The sequence below is a fragment of the Patagioenas fasciata genome, chromosome 1 (genome assembly GCF_037038585.1).
Source record: "Patagioenas fasciata isolate bPatFas1 chromosome 1, bPatFas1.hap1, whole genome shotgun sequence".
Lineage (NCBI taxonomy): Eukaryota > Metazoa > Chordata > Aves > Columbiformes > Columbidae > Patagioenas > Patagioenas fasciata.
In genome coordinates, this window is record NC_092520.1 from 73,948,770 (window position 1) to 73,965,294 (window position 16,525).

Here is a 16,525-nt window from a genome sequence, read left to right on the forward strand (position 1 = left end):
AATACTACTTAAACACGTACCTCTTGCATTAAAAAAAAAAAAAAAAAGTGAAATGATTGTTTTGTTATTACTTTTAAAATACTAGGAAGCTTCAGTGAGAAGAAGGTCCTATTATGCTTGGTACAGTACAAACACTTCATTGTATACAATTTGCATGCCAAATAGCTGACAGTATTAATAGACACAATAAAAGGTTGGCAGAGGAGGTATTACGTCTCTTATACCAACTGACAGCTATATTCTAAGGAAGACCAATCCACAACTCTCTACATTCTCCCCCACATCTTTGTTTCCAAGTACATCCTGTCTCCTCAATAATTATCTTTTTATACTGTACATCCCCAAGGCCAGGACTGCTTTATTAGTGCACTTTGCACAGCAGCAAGTACACCATCAGCACTAAACATATTATTAATAAAAAACAACAAGCACAAAAAAAAAAAAAAGGTCTGTAAAATGGCATTTGCTATTTGCATTCATCTTGCAGTGAGTCAGCTTCAAATGTGCTCAGCTTACAAATCAACAGATTTATTCAACCCTGTATCTGAAAAACTCCACGTCTGACAATCCTAAAGAGCTCTTTCCATCTTTTCCACTGTTTCCAATAATGAAGGCCACCTAAGATAGATTATTTTTTTTTTTAATTGCAGTACTTCCTTAAATGAAAGGCATATAATTGCAAATTTCTTATTTTACATACCAGCATAACATGGAAAGCAGCCTTTAGGTTAGCAGCAGCCTGGGAAAATACGTTAAGGTTACAGGAGACAGATGAACTTCCACTAGATCTACTTTGAACCTCAAGTGACCTCAGATTGACAGGTGCTTTGGGAACAGACTATCTATTTCACAGCAAATCTAAAGGAAGGTAGGTGTTAGGACCAGGAAACGTAAAGATTTGAATGTATGTGACATTTCATCTGAAAGTAACAGAGAGATATAAATGACCTTCCGAGCTCAGAAACAGAGATCTCCTCAAGCATTAGGAAGCTCATACACACAGACCAGCTATATGACACAAAAAGACTGACAGACTAAGGGTGTAGCTAGAAACCGCATCAAAGTAGTTAAGCAAGCCTATGCTTCAGCCCATTGCAGTGCAAACTAAAGTAGGTTTAGCCCTCTCTTCAGATCAGCAAAGACTGACCCTCTGGCAAATACTCAACCTGGTTTGCCCGCATAGTCCATGCAGCATACGGCCTGTAGCCTGTTCCCCTCTTCCTCAAGGATTTCATAGCTCCACTTCGTTTCATGATATGATTTATCATGACAGGGCATGCCACATGCATTTTGGTACATGAGGGGGAGCAGCTGCATGCTTGACCGATGACACGTACCCACCTGGTCACACAATGTGTGACCTGCATCCTGCCATAAGAGGTTCTCAGCTCTGTCCTTTACCATGAACAGTAAGGATCGAATCACTGGAACAAGATCTCCAGTACCATTTGCGTTTTCTTGGGGAATACTTTTTTGAATTTATGTTATTACACAGACTATTTGAGACAGACTGCTAATGCTAGAAAGAAACTGCCCCTTATTTTGGTAATTTCAAGCTTTCTAGTAAAACTGTTATTCCTAGCAATATGTAATGAAATATCACATTAAGAAGCAATTTACCTAGAAGAAATTAATACAAACTGCAATAAGCAACTGTTACAATATCTTTTCTCTAACAGTGATATATAAACTTTAACATTTCAGAGTGAGCTTCTCAGAAGTATGTAGGATAAGAAAAGTACAATTCAGGATGCTGAAGACTGTTTCTCACATTGGATTTTGATTCATGTGCCCTATTTTTAGTTTTAATCAGAAATATGTTTCTTGTGGTTTGACATGATGCAGTCTGTAAAGTACATCTTGAAACAGTTTTATGTCTAGGAACAAAGGAGAAAGAATGAAAATTAACCTAATTTGCTTATATTTTCAGAGAGCCTGTACGACAGTACTCCAACGAGTACTGAAACAACAGAAGATGGGAACTGATCAAAGGAACGGTGTACAAAGCATGCTGTGGCTATGCTTGTGAAATCTACTTATGTCTAATAATAGGACCGTTGCGTGTACAGTAGCTTATGTCTTGTCAGGGAAGAAACGCTGATTATGTCAATAAGTAGAAGCATAAGAATAACATATTCCAATTAAAAAAGAATTCAAGTATTTCTGGTTGAGACCCAAGCCGTATAACACCATTTTCAAAGTCAGTGATATTAACTGACTCTAAGCATAGTCTACTCAGACAGGACACACTACCCACACAAATGTCTACTTCAAGCTACAACCACCCAGGATCACAAGTGAAAGACTACAGAAACAGAAATCCCTGTCCCAAGCCAGTGATATCTTATGTTGTACACTCTAAGTAAGCACATGCTTACTTATCCATTTTAGCTACTGTTTCTGACCATTTCCTTATGATGCACTGGGAGGGGAGTTAGAAAGAACACTGAAATATGGGTCTATTTAAAAATTGGTCATAGACGTAGGAAAAGTAGGGGTAGAAACTGAAACTCCATAGAACTGTCTTGATAATTTTAGGCTGATTATACAAAGAGCCTTTGCAAACCTAGCCTCTTTCTACACAGCTATTTCATACCTCATGTACCTAGAGTCCTATTGACTTCGTTGACTGACAAAAACAAAGGTCCCTAAAATCAAAACATTTAAGAATTTTACACACATTCCTCAGTCTCCCTCAAAGGTCTTTGCTGAGTCTGTCTGCATACATATTCAATGACAAAAGAACATATTTCCAATGTTGAACTAAACTGCTGATAGTCCTGTACAGCACAAAGGGAAGAAAAAGATGGGGAAACATTCTGCCTCATACAACATCCTTAAAGTTATTAATAGAATTCCAGCTACAAGTTATTTTAGGAATTACCACGTATTGCAGAAATCTTACTATATATGTTTAACTAATAACTGCTGTAAAATCTCCTAGAAACAGGCTAAAAAAGACAAATACCTCATATGCAACTGTTTCGCCCAAGGACTCTTTTAATATGACCCTGTTTACCCAGTGAAAGTTTCTGTGAAGAAGCTGGATTTTGAGAATCCCTTGCCTGTTTAAGACACCTTTCGCTATGTTCCTTTGGGCTATTCTGAATATGTAACACCACTTGCATATCTATGTTATCTTCTAGACAACATTCCTGAAATGTTTTCCAAACAGCTGACATGTCATAAATTCCCTCCCATCCTTTTGTAGAGCAACACAAAAATGCACTCCCTCCCAGGACCACTTCATTGACACAACTATGGTGTTGCTGTATAGACAGCAACTTCCCTTACAACAAGAAGAAAATGTCATTTTATCACAAGCTGCCTTTTCTTGGTATAACTGCATCAGCACCAGGGCTTATGCTAGTTTAGTCAGAGCCGGAAATGCCCAACTATAAAAATTACATTGATATAAAGACAATAAACAACACAGATGTAATCTACCCAAGGCTCCACTGAGGAACAGAGAGAGTAGCCACATATACAGAAACCATCCTCTGGTGGTCTCCACCTCCTCTACTGCTCTTCCACCATTCCAAATCGCAGCTTGGAGAAAAGGTATCAGGAGAACTCCTTCTGGAAAAATACTGCAGTAGTCATTTCCAAGGCGATGTTTTTGTGAGATTAAGACAAAAATATGTGTTGAAACTTGCAGCTCTTCCTGTATGTCTGGTTATGTACAGCTCCCAAAAAAGAGTTAAAAATAAGCCCAGTTAGGCAGTAGGAGCAAATAAGTAGGGAAACAGGGCTCACCGGAACATCATACCTAAGAAAATATTCTGTGTTCTTTTAAAAAAAAGATGGAGCAAATTATCAAAATGTATTAATTTAAAAATTCTGAGATGATCTGCACTGCAGTCAAACCAGATTTAAAGTCCTTGTAAAATAATCTTACTGTGATTTTATTAAGTGTCTCCTGATATTTTTGTTCTTGGACGGGCTCTTAAAGTCTTTTCCAAAGCAAGCCTTTCAACCAAAAAGAGATGATGAGTCTTCACCCATTATAAATGAAATTTGTCTTAAGCCTATAGGTTTCGTTGACATTCTCACTCCATATGTCCTGTCCTCATGCATACAGAGTTCAGGACATGCTGAAAAGATTATCAGAAAAAAATCTTTCCTAGTGGGAAAAACAATGAATAAAGAGAACAGGTCTCTCTTCTGTTTCTGCTGTTTTTAGTTACTCTTCAGTAGATCTGACTCATAAGGCACTAGGCTTCTGCACAAACCCCAGAGACGTGATAGTTTTGCAAGATCCAGGCCTTTTGAGTCTATCACACATCAGGGTTACCATAAAAATTCTGCCCCAAGAGAATCCACAAATCACAAGAACTCTACAGCTGCCTGCCCCAGGGAAGTAATAATGCTGAACAGGATCTCACATTTTTCTCCTCCCTCTCTTCTCTCCCAAGGAGAGACCTTAAGGAGGTAGCAGTTGACACCATGGAGAAGATGGCCTTGAAGATTTATCAGGTAGCTGTGACAATCACAGGTTTGCCCATAAGCAGGGCCCACTTCTCTTCAGCTATCAGTGTGCCAGACAACTTCAAACTGCATGCAAACTTGTAGCTCTCTCTTCCTCTCCCCACAGTACAGAAAACTTTTTTCCAGCAAAGAACAACTACTTTGAAACCCCAACCACAAAAGAGGATTTAAAAAAAAACATGCTTTCTTACCTTTCTTTGCGGCTCCCCAGCTTGCGGGCTGTATATTGATCCCCATAGTCCACTAAGGATAGATGACGGGAAAAAACAGTAATTTTGTTGCCCACAAATAAATCCTCAAGGTGTAAGCTCTCATACTTGGTGCGCTTCAGAAAGGTGCGACGGTTCTTCACATCATACTGCAGAGAAAACAAAATTAAAATCTACCATAGCAAGAGATTTAAGCTGTGGGAAAACTCAACCTAATTTTTACTCAACCTTCAGAAATTTCCACAGTAATGTTGGATTGAATCTGATCACTAAATTGATTTAATTTCTAACCCTTTGAACTTGCAGGTGTACCAGGAAAGCTTAGGAGAATAAACACCAATTGCCAGTTTAAACAGTCTCAGGTTGACAGCTATCTTTGTATTTTTTATTTTATCATTTGCTTGTGCTAATTTAAGCTGTGATAAACGGTTCAGGTGCCTAATGGATACCTCTGCCCAGTCTCACAGAGCATTGCCCCTAGCAGATCTATGCTGTTTCACAGACCAATGGCTCGCACCAGGAACAATCAAGATTCACACTGTGGCAGGTCTCCTCTTCAGGGCATCGTTCCAGTGACACTATGCTTTGTTGGACTGCGTAAGACTCAGAATTAGGGATGGATGGATGACTGCAACATTAGGTTGAGAAGTTCTCACTGCCTAGAGCTGCAAGCTCAAAAGCCTGTCAAGACAATTCAGCCATGTATCATCACCCCAAGCAAGAAGCAAGACATTAATGTGCAGTTTTCTGGCTGGGCTGGCAAAGTACAAAAGGCAACCTGATGAACATTTTCTTCACTGCTTGCAGCTATTACAGATGCCTTCAGTTTTCTGGGGAAGTCTAAATCCTGTGAAAGGAAGAGCTTTCCCCTCCTCAGGGCAAACTTCCCCTTCTCTGTCTTGAATTACGGTACTGTCCTCTATTACAATTATACATAAACTAGAACAGGATTAAAAGAACATCATTGCCACAAATTTTGGAGGAAAAAAAAAACAACCTAAGAGCAAAATTACATACTCCTCTGTGTTCTGAAATGTACGAATACAGTTCTCTACTGTTAGAAGGCTAGAATAATTAAGTTTTTCCAGATAAGTCAAAACTTTGTAGATCAGATAATATCAATTACTTCGATACTTTTTTCTGCTGAGGTAGGATTACATGGAAGAATCCTTCCCTGCTGAAATGTCTTTAGCCCCTTAATACATGCTCCTACTCAGTGTGTGGTAGGGAATTAAATGACAACATGCTGAAAAAAAATCACTTGAATTCAGCTACTTGTTTTATCCTGGACTTTGCCAGAAAGCCTGTTAAATGAGTTGACCATATTCAAATTCTTAGTATCTTGACTAAAAATCTGAACATTTCCCCGACTATTTTACTAACACTTGCTAGAAGAGCCCAGGTAAAGGTAGGAAAGGGTCGGGGGGGAGGGGGCACATCTACCTCTGTTAAAGAACTCTTCTTTAGGGTGAAATTTTGCATTTATCTAAAAGACCTTTTTACAAAGTGAATGATAAGCCAAACCAGAAGAAATTTAAGACTCTTTGGACTGTTTCCCTCCTGCCCATGTATGTGGAGAAGTAAATTATCCACAACAAAATAGTTTTCTGCAAAGAATCGGTCCTTTTTAAAGATTTTTTTACCCTCTCTTTTCAGGAAATCTCCTATAGAAAGATAAGTTGTCCAGACTATAAGAATTCCCCATAAGAGTTATATACTACGGAAAATTCAGAGAATGGAGCATGTCTTTGTCAAGAGATCCAGTTTGATCATAAGAGCTGTTTGCTGTCCCTGGAAAATACCTATGCTGTCTTCTTCCAGCTGCAAAGCAACCTGGAAATTTTTCTCATTATTCCCACTGTCATTTTTCTTCAGAAGAACAACCAAGACATGAAGGAGTGAGAATGAAAAGGAAAGCTGAGGACTTCACATAACACAAGCCTTCCAACAGCTGTGCTCCACCCTCAGCTGAGGTTTGTAATATAGGAGAGCAATTGTCAGGGAGGTGAGAAGGGGGATGAAACATCTCTCTCATAAGCAGGGAGAAGCCGACTCATATCCATTTCCCCCTCTTCCCCTCAGACACATTAGAGGTAAGAGCAGGCAGCTGCTATCTCCTCAGGAAGATACCAAAAGATGCAGAGGAATTAGTAATAAGGAAAGAATCACCAAATTCTGCAGCAATTAAAAAAATAAATAAATAAAACAGAGGAGAATTCTGAATTTAATCTCTGTCCACAAACCCACTCCCAAAATTGATTTTGATAAATTCTGTACATTGAGGTGTTACATGCATTTTTTGCTTTTTCAGCTCCTGTCCTGATCACTTACAGTCCATACACACTCATGACTGTGTACATACAATACTTAGTATTTTAACATAAGAGCACAATGGCAAAATGAAAAAGTCTACCAAGTCATCAGTATTTAATGCTGAATGCATTAAGAAGCTCAAGAACACCTTGAAAGCTCTTGGTTTTGAGACGTCTAGGTGAAATGAACAACAATTTTGCCAGCCTACACATGGTTGTGTAGGAAGATTATTACAGCTCCTGACTGATCAGCTAAGCTGTCTCTGAGAAATAAAAAAATAAAAATCTTCACATTTTGAAAACTGTCACACACAGACATCCTACAAAGAACTAACTTACAAAGCACAACATCATGATAGAGTTTGCTTAAAGAGACTATCAGTAAAGACTGCAAGGTGCATCTCCTCACACAGGTGGGTACCATGGTTTCAGTGGGCCGTAGTTTGGGTAAGAACAGGAAGATTCTGCTAGCTTTCTTATTTATCTATTTGATATTTATAGCAGGAAAATGAAAATTTGACAATGAAATTACTAAGCATGGATGTCCAAATTTAGGCTACTCTCAGACCCTTAGGTCTTCATTAAATATCCAAAAAGACTAGTCCAAGCCATTCATTCATTCCTAAAAGGGAAGCACAAAGCATTGGTCGGTTTATTAGGATTATCTTTACAGTACATATTATATTTTTATATGCATGCCTGCTACTGTAAGTGCTTGTTTTAACCTTCTATGAATAAACAATGGGTATTAGTTCTACGAACCACAAGTCAGAAAGGTCTGTGCAAGCAATGACTGATGGAAAAATTTAGATTGCACTGTCTGAAACATCCGTCCTTTCATTAAAACCAAATTAAGAGCAATTTACCATTTCTACTACTTTGATAAGAATCTTTTACATTTTGCTTTTCAGAAACTTCTGGAATTCCAGCTGTAGCTTATTCCTCTGTTTGGAATCAGCTTCAATTTATGTTTTTCAAGCAGTAGGTCAGTGGTCCTGAGTTTCAATTCTGAAACCCAAGTAGAGATTGTGAAAATGTATCTCTCCATGCCAAAACAAGCCTTAAGGGAAAAAAAAAAAAATCATAAATATGGAAGCTTCTCCACATGCTTCACTGTGAATTTGTATTTTTGCTTTTCTTTTAGTTCTAGAAACAGAATAAGATACATCTTAAATTACATTTTCCTCACCTTGAAAATTGATAGGCATAGGCAGTGGCTTGCAATTTTACAAACTGTTTAATTGGATATTACACTTATGATGATAGATTTTTTTTTTATTCTTACCATTTCAACTGATCCATCTTTTGGATAATACAGAAGTTCATAACGTCGAAAGAGTGAAGCATTTGGATCATACCATTCAGCAGTGAAAGCAAACCTGTCATCTTGACTCTGGAAAAGAAAAAAGGGGGAAAGGGCTATTACAGAAATCATACATGTATTATATATAAAAATACACAAATAAAATCTTCCTTGCACTTGTTATCAGAAAAGTTTAAAAAAAATCACTAGTAAATGCACTTGTACACTCTGCATATCATCATCTGCTTACCACAGCTGGTGACATCTTTTCACTTACTATCATCTTTCAAGTATTACGGAAATAGTATGGTAATTTTCCAGGTAGTCACAATACTCATTCTGATTTCATCAGTCTTGAAATGCGAACTGTTGCAGAAGTTGTTGTTAGACTTCTTAAATTTGTGCAAGTATTTGATTTACTTTCATTTGTTAAAAATAACACATTTGCTCATAACTAAATTATAGAATCTTAACACGTTTTCTATATATCCTACAAGAAAAGACTTTCCTCTTCCCGAGCAGTCATATCTGAACTCTGTTAATGATGAGATAAACATATTCAAGTTAAAAACAACACTAGTTTGATTCACTACTTCCTGAAATTTACATAAAGAATAAATAGCCCAATGTAATTTACAGCTCATTTTCTGCCCCTAAGGAGTGTGACAAGAAAGCTAGACTGCAATGATTCTAAAACTGTAGCTACATGCGGAGCTTCATTCCACTCCTCATCCTTCAGAGGTTAATCCCCTGCAGGAAAGTAAGTACAAAGGCGATGCAATGCATGTGGACATGCAGTTCTAGCACCTCCTAGTGGTTCCTGTTTATTAGCTATTGAAACTGCAATGCCAGGTATTTGGAAGCTGTCAGGTGGAGCTCTAAATATTTATTTTCTACACCTCCTCTAAATCTGATTGCTACTCCTGAGGGTAAGCACAGTCTTGCCATAGGCTTCCACTCTTTAGAGGTATCTATCTGTACTCTTCTTATACATCTTAAACACTTAGGTACCATTGGGAGTTCAAGTTGAAGCCATGTAGGCCTTTTTAGTCTCTCAGATTTTACAAAGGAGCAGCATTTCAGTTGTTTCAAAGACTGTTCAATAGGCAACAGGACAGAAAGAGTTCCTCTGGCCTTCCATGACTACTCTGGAACAGGAGCAGGAAAATAATCAAAATAATCATAATAATTTTTTCTAGTGAGTGCAAGCCTATAGAGATATAGACATTAAAAAAAAAAAAATCTAAACCAAAACAAACCAACCAAAAAAACCCACCAAAACCACAAAACCAACAAACCAAACAACCCGAAAAACCTCACACAAACAACACACCAAGCGAACAACAGTGATCTTGCTTTTGTTGTCAGCGCAGTTTTTCCTTCAGCATTTGCGGCTTAAAACTGACTCAGGACTAAGTGCTTTTGCAGGTTGAAGCCCTAACACAAGCAGCAGCAGGAAGGAGATAATGAAGAGCAATTTCAGAATTTTACAATGTGATGAATACTTGTACCTGTTCAGTTAAAAGCATCATAGCAAGTGCCTCACCCTCCTGTCAGCCTTTATGGTACCCGTGCACTGCAAAACAAATATATGATTGTATCGCAGAAAAGGTTACGCAGTGGGGGCAACGCAGCACTCTGTGAAGGATGCAGAGCTTTTATTTCTAACTGTAGAAGTCTGTACAGCACTGAAAGCCTATTTACATGAGCTACTTTAACTTCTGTGCTACCTCTACACTACACACTGCAGCCTTTGACAATGCTTAAACTGATGGTTTAGGTGCAGCATCCAGCACAAAAACTCCCCAGGGACTTAGCCTGGTTTCTGGCCCTTACTTAAACTAGATATGCTTTTGTTTTTATTGCTACTGCCATTGTTACAGAGATATATAAGCCAGAACAAACTCTTTCTTACATCAAAACTTGTACCTTGATTTTCCTATATAGGCATGTTGTTCCCAATAAGCAATAATAAGGATTGGAAGACAATAATAAATATCTGATTTCAACCTGGTCTTACATACACTCCATACTGCTGGAAGACAAGACAAAATATTTGATCAATTAATTTGATCATCATCTTGTCAAGGAGGGTATACAGCACCAGTTCTCTACCAAAGAAGTTGTCTAAAAACAGTCCTGTTTCTACAGTACTACCTCCAGAAGTAGACTAGTGATGTATGAAATAAAAAAAAGATGCACCATACCTAATCAATGCCTCCTCATAAAATGAAGGCAGATATAGTTGCATTACTTCATGCTATTTATTTCACACTATAACATTACTTTCAAATATATTTTCTAGGTAGCAGTTGCCAAAGAAGTAACTAATTTTCATCTAAGCAAAACTTCCAAAATTTCCAAACGCTTACTTGTCTTGAGAAAGTAATGTATTTATGTGAAAAAGTGAAGAAAACACCATTAGATTTTTCACTTAGTCACCAGTATCAGTCATCAGCACCTTTATGTTTACAGGGAGAAAGAAACTACATTGTGTGTCTTCTCTGGTGAGGAATTGGTCTGCTTTTTTTAACACAACCTTGGTTTTAAGATCCATTTGAAATTCATTTTATAAGTTCTTACACAATGTTTGAGCTATTCATATTTGTTATTCAAGCAAGCTCTGCTGGCCACTGCTTCTTATTCAGCTGAATGGCAGAAATGACCGCTCTGTATTACGTTCTTTCAGTATTGTAAGCAAAGGCAAGGTAATAAATACTAGTTAGACTTGAAAAACACTGCGGAGCTAACCCCCAGACACCCAGTAATGTTATCAGTAAGCAGGAAAATCTGAATTTATTATTATTTTGTATCTGGAAAATAGAGAGTGCTAACAGTTTTCTAAAATGGCCAAAACAGCGTTTGTAAAGCTTCTCCTGGGCCATAGCTAGAATTTCCTCTGCTTTATGGACATAAAATGATCACAGTAAATACTTCTAGATATAGAAAACAATACCAGAAGAAAACTTAAGTGTTTATGGGAAGTACTGTAAAAATAATTGGAAACAGATCATGTTTGTGAACAGGTAGACTGTTTCAGAGGCACACACTGCAAAGTAAAGAAATTCAATATTAAAAGCAGCCTGAAGACCCTGAAAAATAGGTATAATGTAAAACACAATAGGGCTGTGTTTTACTATTGCAGATTCATGCAAATAGTCTTAAAACAGAGAGAAGACAATCCTGAATACAATCATCACATGGAGTAATGTGAACATGTTCTAGTGAGCCCTTGTCAGGCATTACTGTAAGACTGCCACTCCAAGTCATCAAAAACACCAACCAATTTAAAATCACAGGTTTTAAAAAAATTAGTATTAAGCTCATTATACATACTTTTAAATGAGAAGTGAGACTTTTATTTACTTATTTAATGCAGGAGTAGGATTTTGAAGGCAAAAGCCAAACACAAAAACCTGTCCACTTCCCATCACATATTGTAAGGATTGCAAGACAATTTTAAGCCTTCACATCCCAGAAATTATCTTTCCTGAGTATTTACTTTCAATCAACTTACTACTCAATCAACAGAACTGGTATGGCAAACAACCTTCTTACATACCCTTTCACTAGTGTGCCCTAGACTGCAATGTGGGAAGGAGTCTCAAAGATGAGAAAGTACTACAGGAGATAAGCTGTTTCATCCTTGGCTTCTGTTCATCCTCCTAACAAAGGAAAGTTCAAGACAAAACAATTTTCCAGAGCAGTGATTAGAGATCAGCAATACTCTGCCACATGGTATCGTGTTCAATGCACCACACTGCTCTGGACCAGCACTGAGCCCTGAGAGAGGAAGATTTCACAGTGCTTGACCAGAGAGCCCTGGCACCTCATTCCTCCAGGAAATGGCTATAACATGTTAGTTACTAGTGAAATCATATCACTGCGAACAGCTCAAGTAAGAACAAATCAAACGGATCTATAAATGAATTATAAATCGAAAAATCTTGCTTTAAAGCATTAGTTTCTATTCATTTCTGTACTGCACCTTCATTACAACCACACATAGCCTCTGCTGCCATGACTACACAATTAACCAGGCAATACCTAATGGGGGAGAAATAATTTTTCATAAGTTTTCACATCAGTGGAAAAATCACCACCATTAAAAAACCCAGCAGTGACTGTGCACTTTATAGGGCTGATAATTCCAGAGTAGCTGTCTTTATGCTCAATTTTTACAGCCCCTTTCCATTTTAAGTTCACCTACCGTGAACAAGGAAAGAACATTTTTTTTTCCACCTTTTACAAGCTGCATGGAAAAACATTTGGATGCATGGGTAGGTTGTGCTAACTTATGCTTTTTTGTTTATATTAGTATGTGTGAATATGCTGTAGGATGGCTCTGTGCACATGAGAAACATGTATTGAAGTACAGCTGAATTTAAAAATTATGTTTTGTACTTAGTTCTGAAAGCGATGGGGAAAGTAGTCATTCTTAGCTAGCATTGGACTAAGTTCTCAAAGTTAAATCTGAGCATTAATGAAAGAACTGTGCGCATGGTTTATCTAGAGCAGAGCTTCCCAGGAAGCACATAACCAGAAAGCAGAGCCCTTAGCAAGCTGGACAGAAAACAATCTCTTGTCCCATAAACTTTTAGGCTTTCAAAGGGCTTCTGTTCTATAGTAAAACAAAAGCAGATCTTCCAAAGGTTTTCATGAGAAGAAACAGTGATAGAACAGCAGCCCAGGGACTAAGGAACTTGCACAGGAAGGTGGAGAAACTACTTCAGCTCTCTGGTCTGAATCATGCCAAACATATATCTGGATTTGTCTTTCCCAGCTTCAAGATACCTCCTGACTGCCACACTATTCTACTGCTCTCAGATGAGTATTTCTGACATCTGCCTGTAGATTAGTAATTTCATCCTAGAGTTTCTCTTACAATGGAGAACACAGGGAATCAGGAGCTATAGATTTCTTTATCTGCTGGTCATATGCATGCTCAGACTTACCATAATCTAAGGGAAGGGCTGTTTATATGACTCTCCTCCCTATTATACAGACAACATATTTTTCTAAGATCCTGCCTTATGCATTATTTTCTTTTTTCCATTATAAAGATAATTCTGTCCCTCACTAAGCTTGAAGTTAGTATTTTTCTGCCAATTTATCACTTCAGGCTTTTGGGCTGTAATCTCTGTGATCTGTAATGGACTAAAATCAACTACCTGTGCTTAAACGAGTTATAAGCCTGCAATGTATCATAACCCCTTTAGCTTGCTACTCAAGAAAACTTCACATTAAACAGTATAAAAATGTTTCTTAAAATTAGAAAAGTCCTGAGGTATCTAGAAAGTGCATTTTTACATGTTATTAGCAGTCATGTCTCTATGAGGCTTATACATGCTATCAGGAACTTCAACATGCATGATATATTTGACACAGGCTCACAGCCTGTTGCCCATGTATTTACAAATCCAGGAGTCATGAAGAGTATTGCTGCATTTTAAGTGGGCAGCTTCGTGTCTGCTGCTTCTTTGGATTTTCTCACTGACTCAGTGACTCTGAAATCAGACCAGAGAGAAAAAAAACCAAAGGACCTGAACTGACTCCCAACAAAGCAATAAAAAGACTGCACAAACCTCAGTAAAAGCTGTATCAGAGCCAAAAAGGATCCATCTTGATATCTGTGTTCTATATTTTGTAAAACTCTGTGCTGTCACAGGGAAAACCTGCCATCAAGCACTGGCCTTAAGAATCAAGCTGTTTCTATAAAAATTACTGTGAACAGAATGGACCAGTAGACAGGAACTACTCTCACATTGAATGGGTATTTATCCTAATACACACACAGAGGAAATTAAAAAAACCTCACATCTTCTGGAAAGATGACCCTGAAACTTCCTACAATTCTGGCAATAACTTTAAGACAAACATTTCTTTCACAACCTGCCCCTCCCCAAGCACGCTGGTGGCACTCTGAAAAATATTTTAAAGAGCAAGAACATTTTTATAAAAAATGAGATACTATCAAAGGACAAGGATACAAATTATTTTAAAAATTTCCAGGTGAAGATATCATGAGGCTGACTGACTCTAACATCAGGTAGTCTGCTTATGAATTAACACGTACTTACATTATGCTTTTAGAAAAAAAAAATCACAAATGTATGTAAGTCTGCTGATGACGCTCTTTGGTGAAAAGTAGAACTTGTTGAAATGGCCAGTCAACAGATATCTTTCTCCTGTCTTTCCTCTTTGCAGGTTCTACAAAAAAAGAACTACTGCCATACGCATTGGTGCATTCCTTAGACAGACATTTGCTTCACACTCTTCAGACAATGGGCTGAAATAGGGGGCCTGCCTCGCTGCCTTAATCATAAACATTATTTTCAGAATTGCATGCAGAAGTTATTGTGGTAGATGTATGCTAAACCTCTAACAGCAAGTATCTAAGTTCTGTTGGGAATTATTTGAAACAGTTCCTGAAAGCTCATAAATCACTGATCACTCATCTCCCAGACCAATCACTTCAGATTTAACTTTGCTTCCTGCTCCTGAGGAGGGCTTCAGCACAAATTAAAAGAAAATCACTGATAACCCCTAGCCTGAGGAGGAACAGTCACCAATTTTAGTCAGATCTATCTCCACCTTCCTCAAAGGCAACTACTCACAGTCTTATCCTCCCCCAACAGGCCACAGATACAAGCACTGTCACAGTATCACCAGCTGTCTTAAGAGCCTCAGAAATACTATGATTGCTTTAAATACTTCATTTATTGTCCTATTTTAATATCTGGCTAGCTTTGCTTTATCTTCAGATGAATGCTTTTAGGTGCATCTGTCTAGGGAACTGCAGACCCAGCAGTACACGTAGCTTTCCAAGCAGCATTGAGTGCTCATTAATTTAGAACACCAGACAAAAAACCAACTTCAATTAGCTATAAAGATACAACAACCAGTGGGTTAGGAGTGATTTTCTTTCATGTAAGGACATCTTAAATGAGACAGTCTCCTGCAGATAAATCTATAAAGCTGAAAAAGGAAAATAAAAAGCATTTAAAACAATTGGAATCTCTACAAAAATGTTAAATAAAAAGTCAAGACATCAAATGGGACATGTCAGGCTCTTAATGGACTTCTGTACAATCTGAAACATGTCATCTTAACGTTTTTTTCATCCCTTTCTCCAGCTGTAAGAAAATCCTTATTCTGGGAGGGCTCACCACTCTGGGTACTAGTAAATAAGAGAGATATAAAAAATTATAAAAGCTGTAAAGCAATTCCAGCTTATACAAACCAGAGAGGCAAAATTCCTCTTATACAATTTATGGCTGGACTGCTACAGTGAGAGCAAAGGAATGGTTAGCAAAATAGATGGTGTCATTTCATCTCAGTGCAGAACACTTGGTTTTTCATAAAACATGCCTGTCCTCATAGTTTGCAGGTACTGTGTGCCCTTCAGTCTGACTGAACAAGAAGGATGGTATGTTTAATTATAACAGGCAACAATCTCAAGCAAAGAAACTTCCAAACCACTATTCTCTGCCATTCTTTAGGACCTTACTGAATGACAAGTACTTCTGCAAGCATGAGAAATAATGAGTTCTGGTTCTCTATACTCGTGTTTCTCATCCCTGACTGATTTGACCACAGCCTCTCTTCAGCTCAGACACTGAATAAAGGTTCATACCCACCTGGATTCTCTGATGTCTTACTAGGGTTGAGCTCACACTGAAGTCTTTCTTTAAAGATGCCCCCTCCCCATTCTAGTGAAACCTCGAGGAACATCATTATCCCTTTGCCAAATCTGACTGAAATCTGCAAGTAAATTTCAAACTTCCCAGGGGGAAAACTTAGTGGTCAAATAAACACCAACAGATTGTGATCACACAAACTTTGGTTTTCTGAGGCAAAAAGGCTGAAAGCATCTTTATGAAAAATTCTATTTCCACACTATAAGTAATTTTCCATCATCAATAATTCTTTAAAAGAAAAGTCTGCATTTGTGAAAGGGAAAAAAAAAAAAAGTGCAGAAGTAGCTAAGCCATTAAATGTTTGTGACAATTTTGCAAGACAGAAACAAGAGACTTCAGACATATTGGTAGTACAAATAACATTCTGAGTGGCAGAAAGTGCTTTCATTTTCAGCATTGTAATGCACCTTAAATCTCAAAATGAATCCTCAGCAGTACATGCTTATTAGGTTGCATTATTCAACCCATCTTCTGCCTTCATGGTTCCTGTAATACAGGCTGTTTTCCAGGAAA

General features: G+C 37.8%; 2 protein-coding genes across 4 annotated transcripts in view; one reads left to right on the plus strand and one right to left on the minus strand.

The window, feature by feature from the left end:
- ATP1B1 (ATPase Na+/K+ transporting subunit beta 1) overlaps nucleotides 1-16,525 on the plus strand; it is a 408,664-nt gene that overhangs the window by 84,397 nt on the left and 307,742 nt on the right. The window lies entirely within an intron of this gene.
- NME7 (NME/NM23 family member 7) overlaps nucleotides 1-16,525 on the minus strand; it is a 95,573-nt gene that overhangs the window by 69,285 nt on the left and 9,763 nt on the right. For all 3 annotated transcript variants that reach the window (XM_071809012.1, XM_065829293.2, XM_071809007.1), the window contains exons 2-3: nucleotides 8,295-8,402; nucleotides 4,680-4,846 (exon numbers count right to left, since the gene is read on the minus strand). In XM_071809012.1, coding sequence (XP_071665113.1) covers nucleotides 4,680-4,846; nucleotides 8,295-8,402 — 275 coding nt within the window. The remainder of the gene's footprint in view (nucleotides 1-4,679; nucleotides 4,847-8,294; nucleotides 8,403-16,525) is intronic.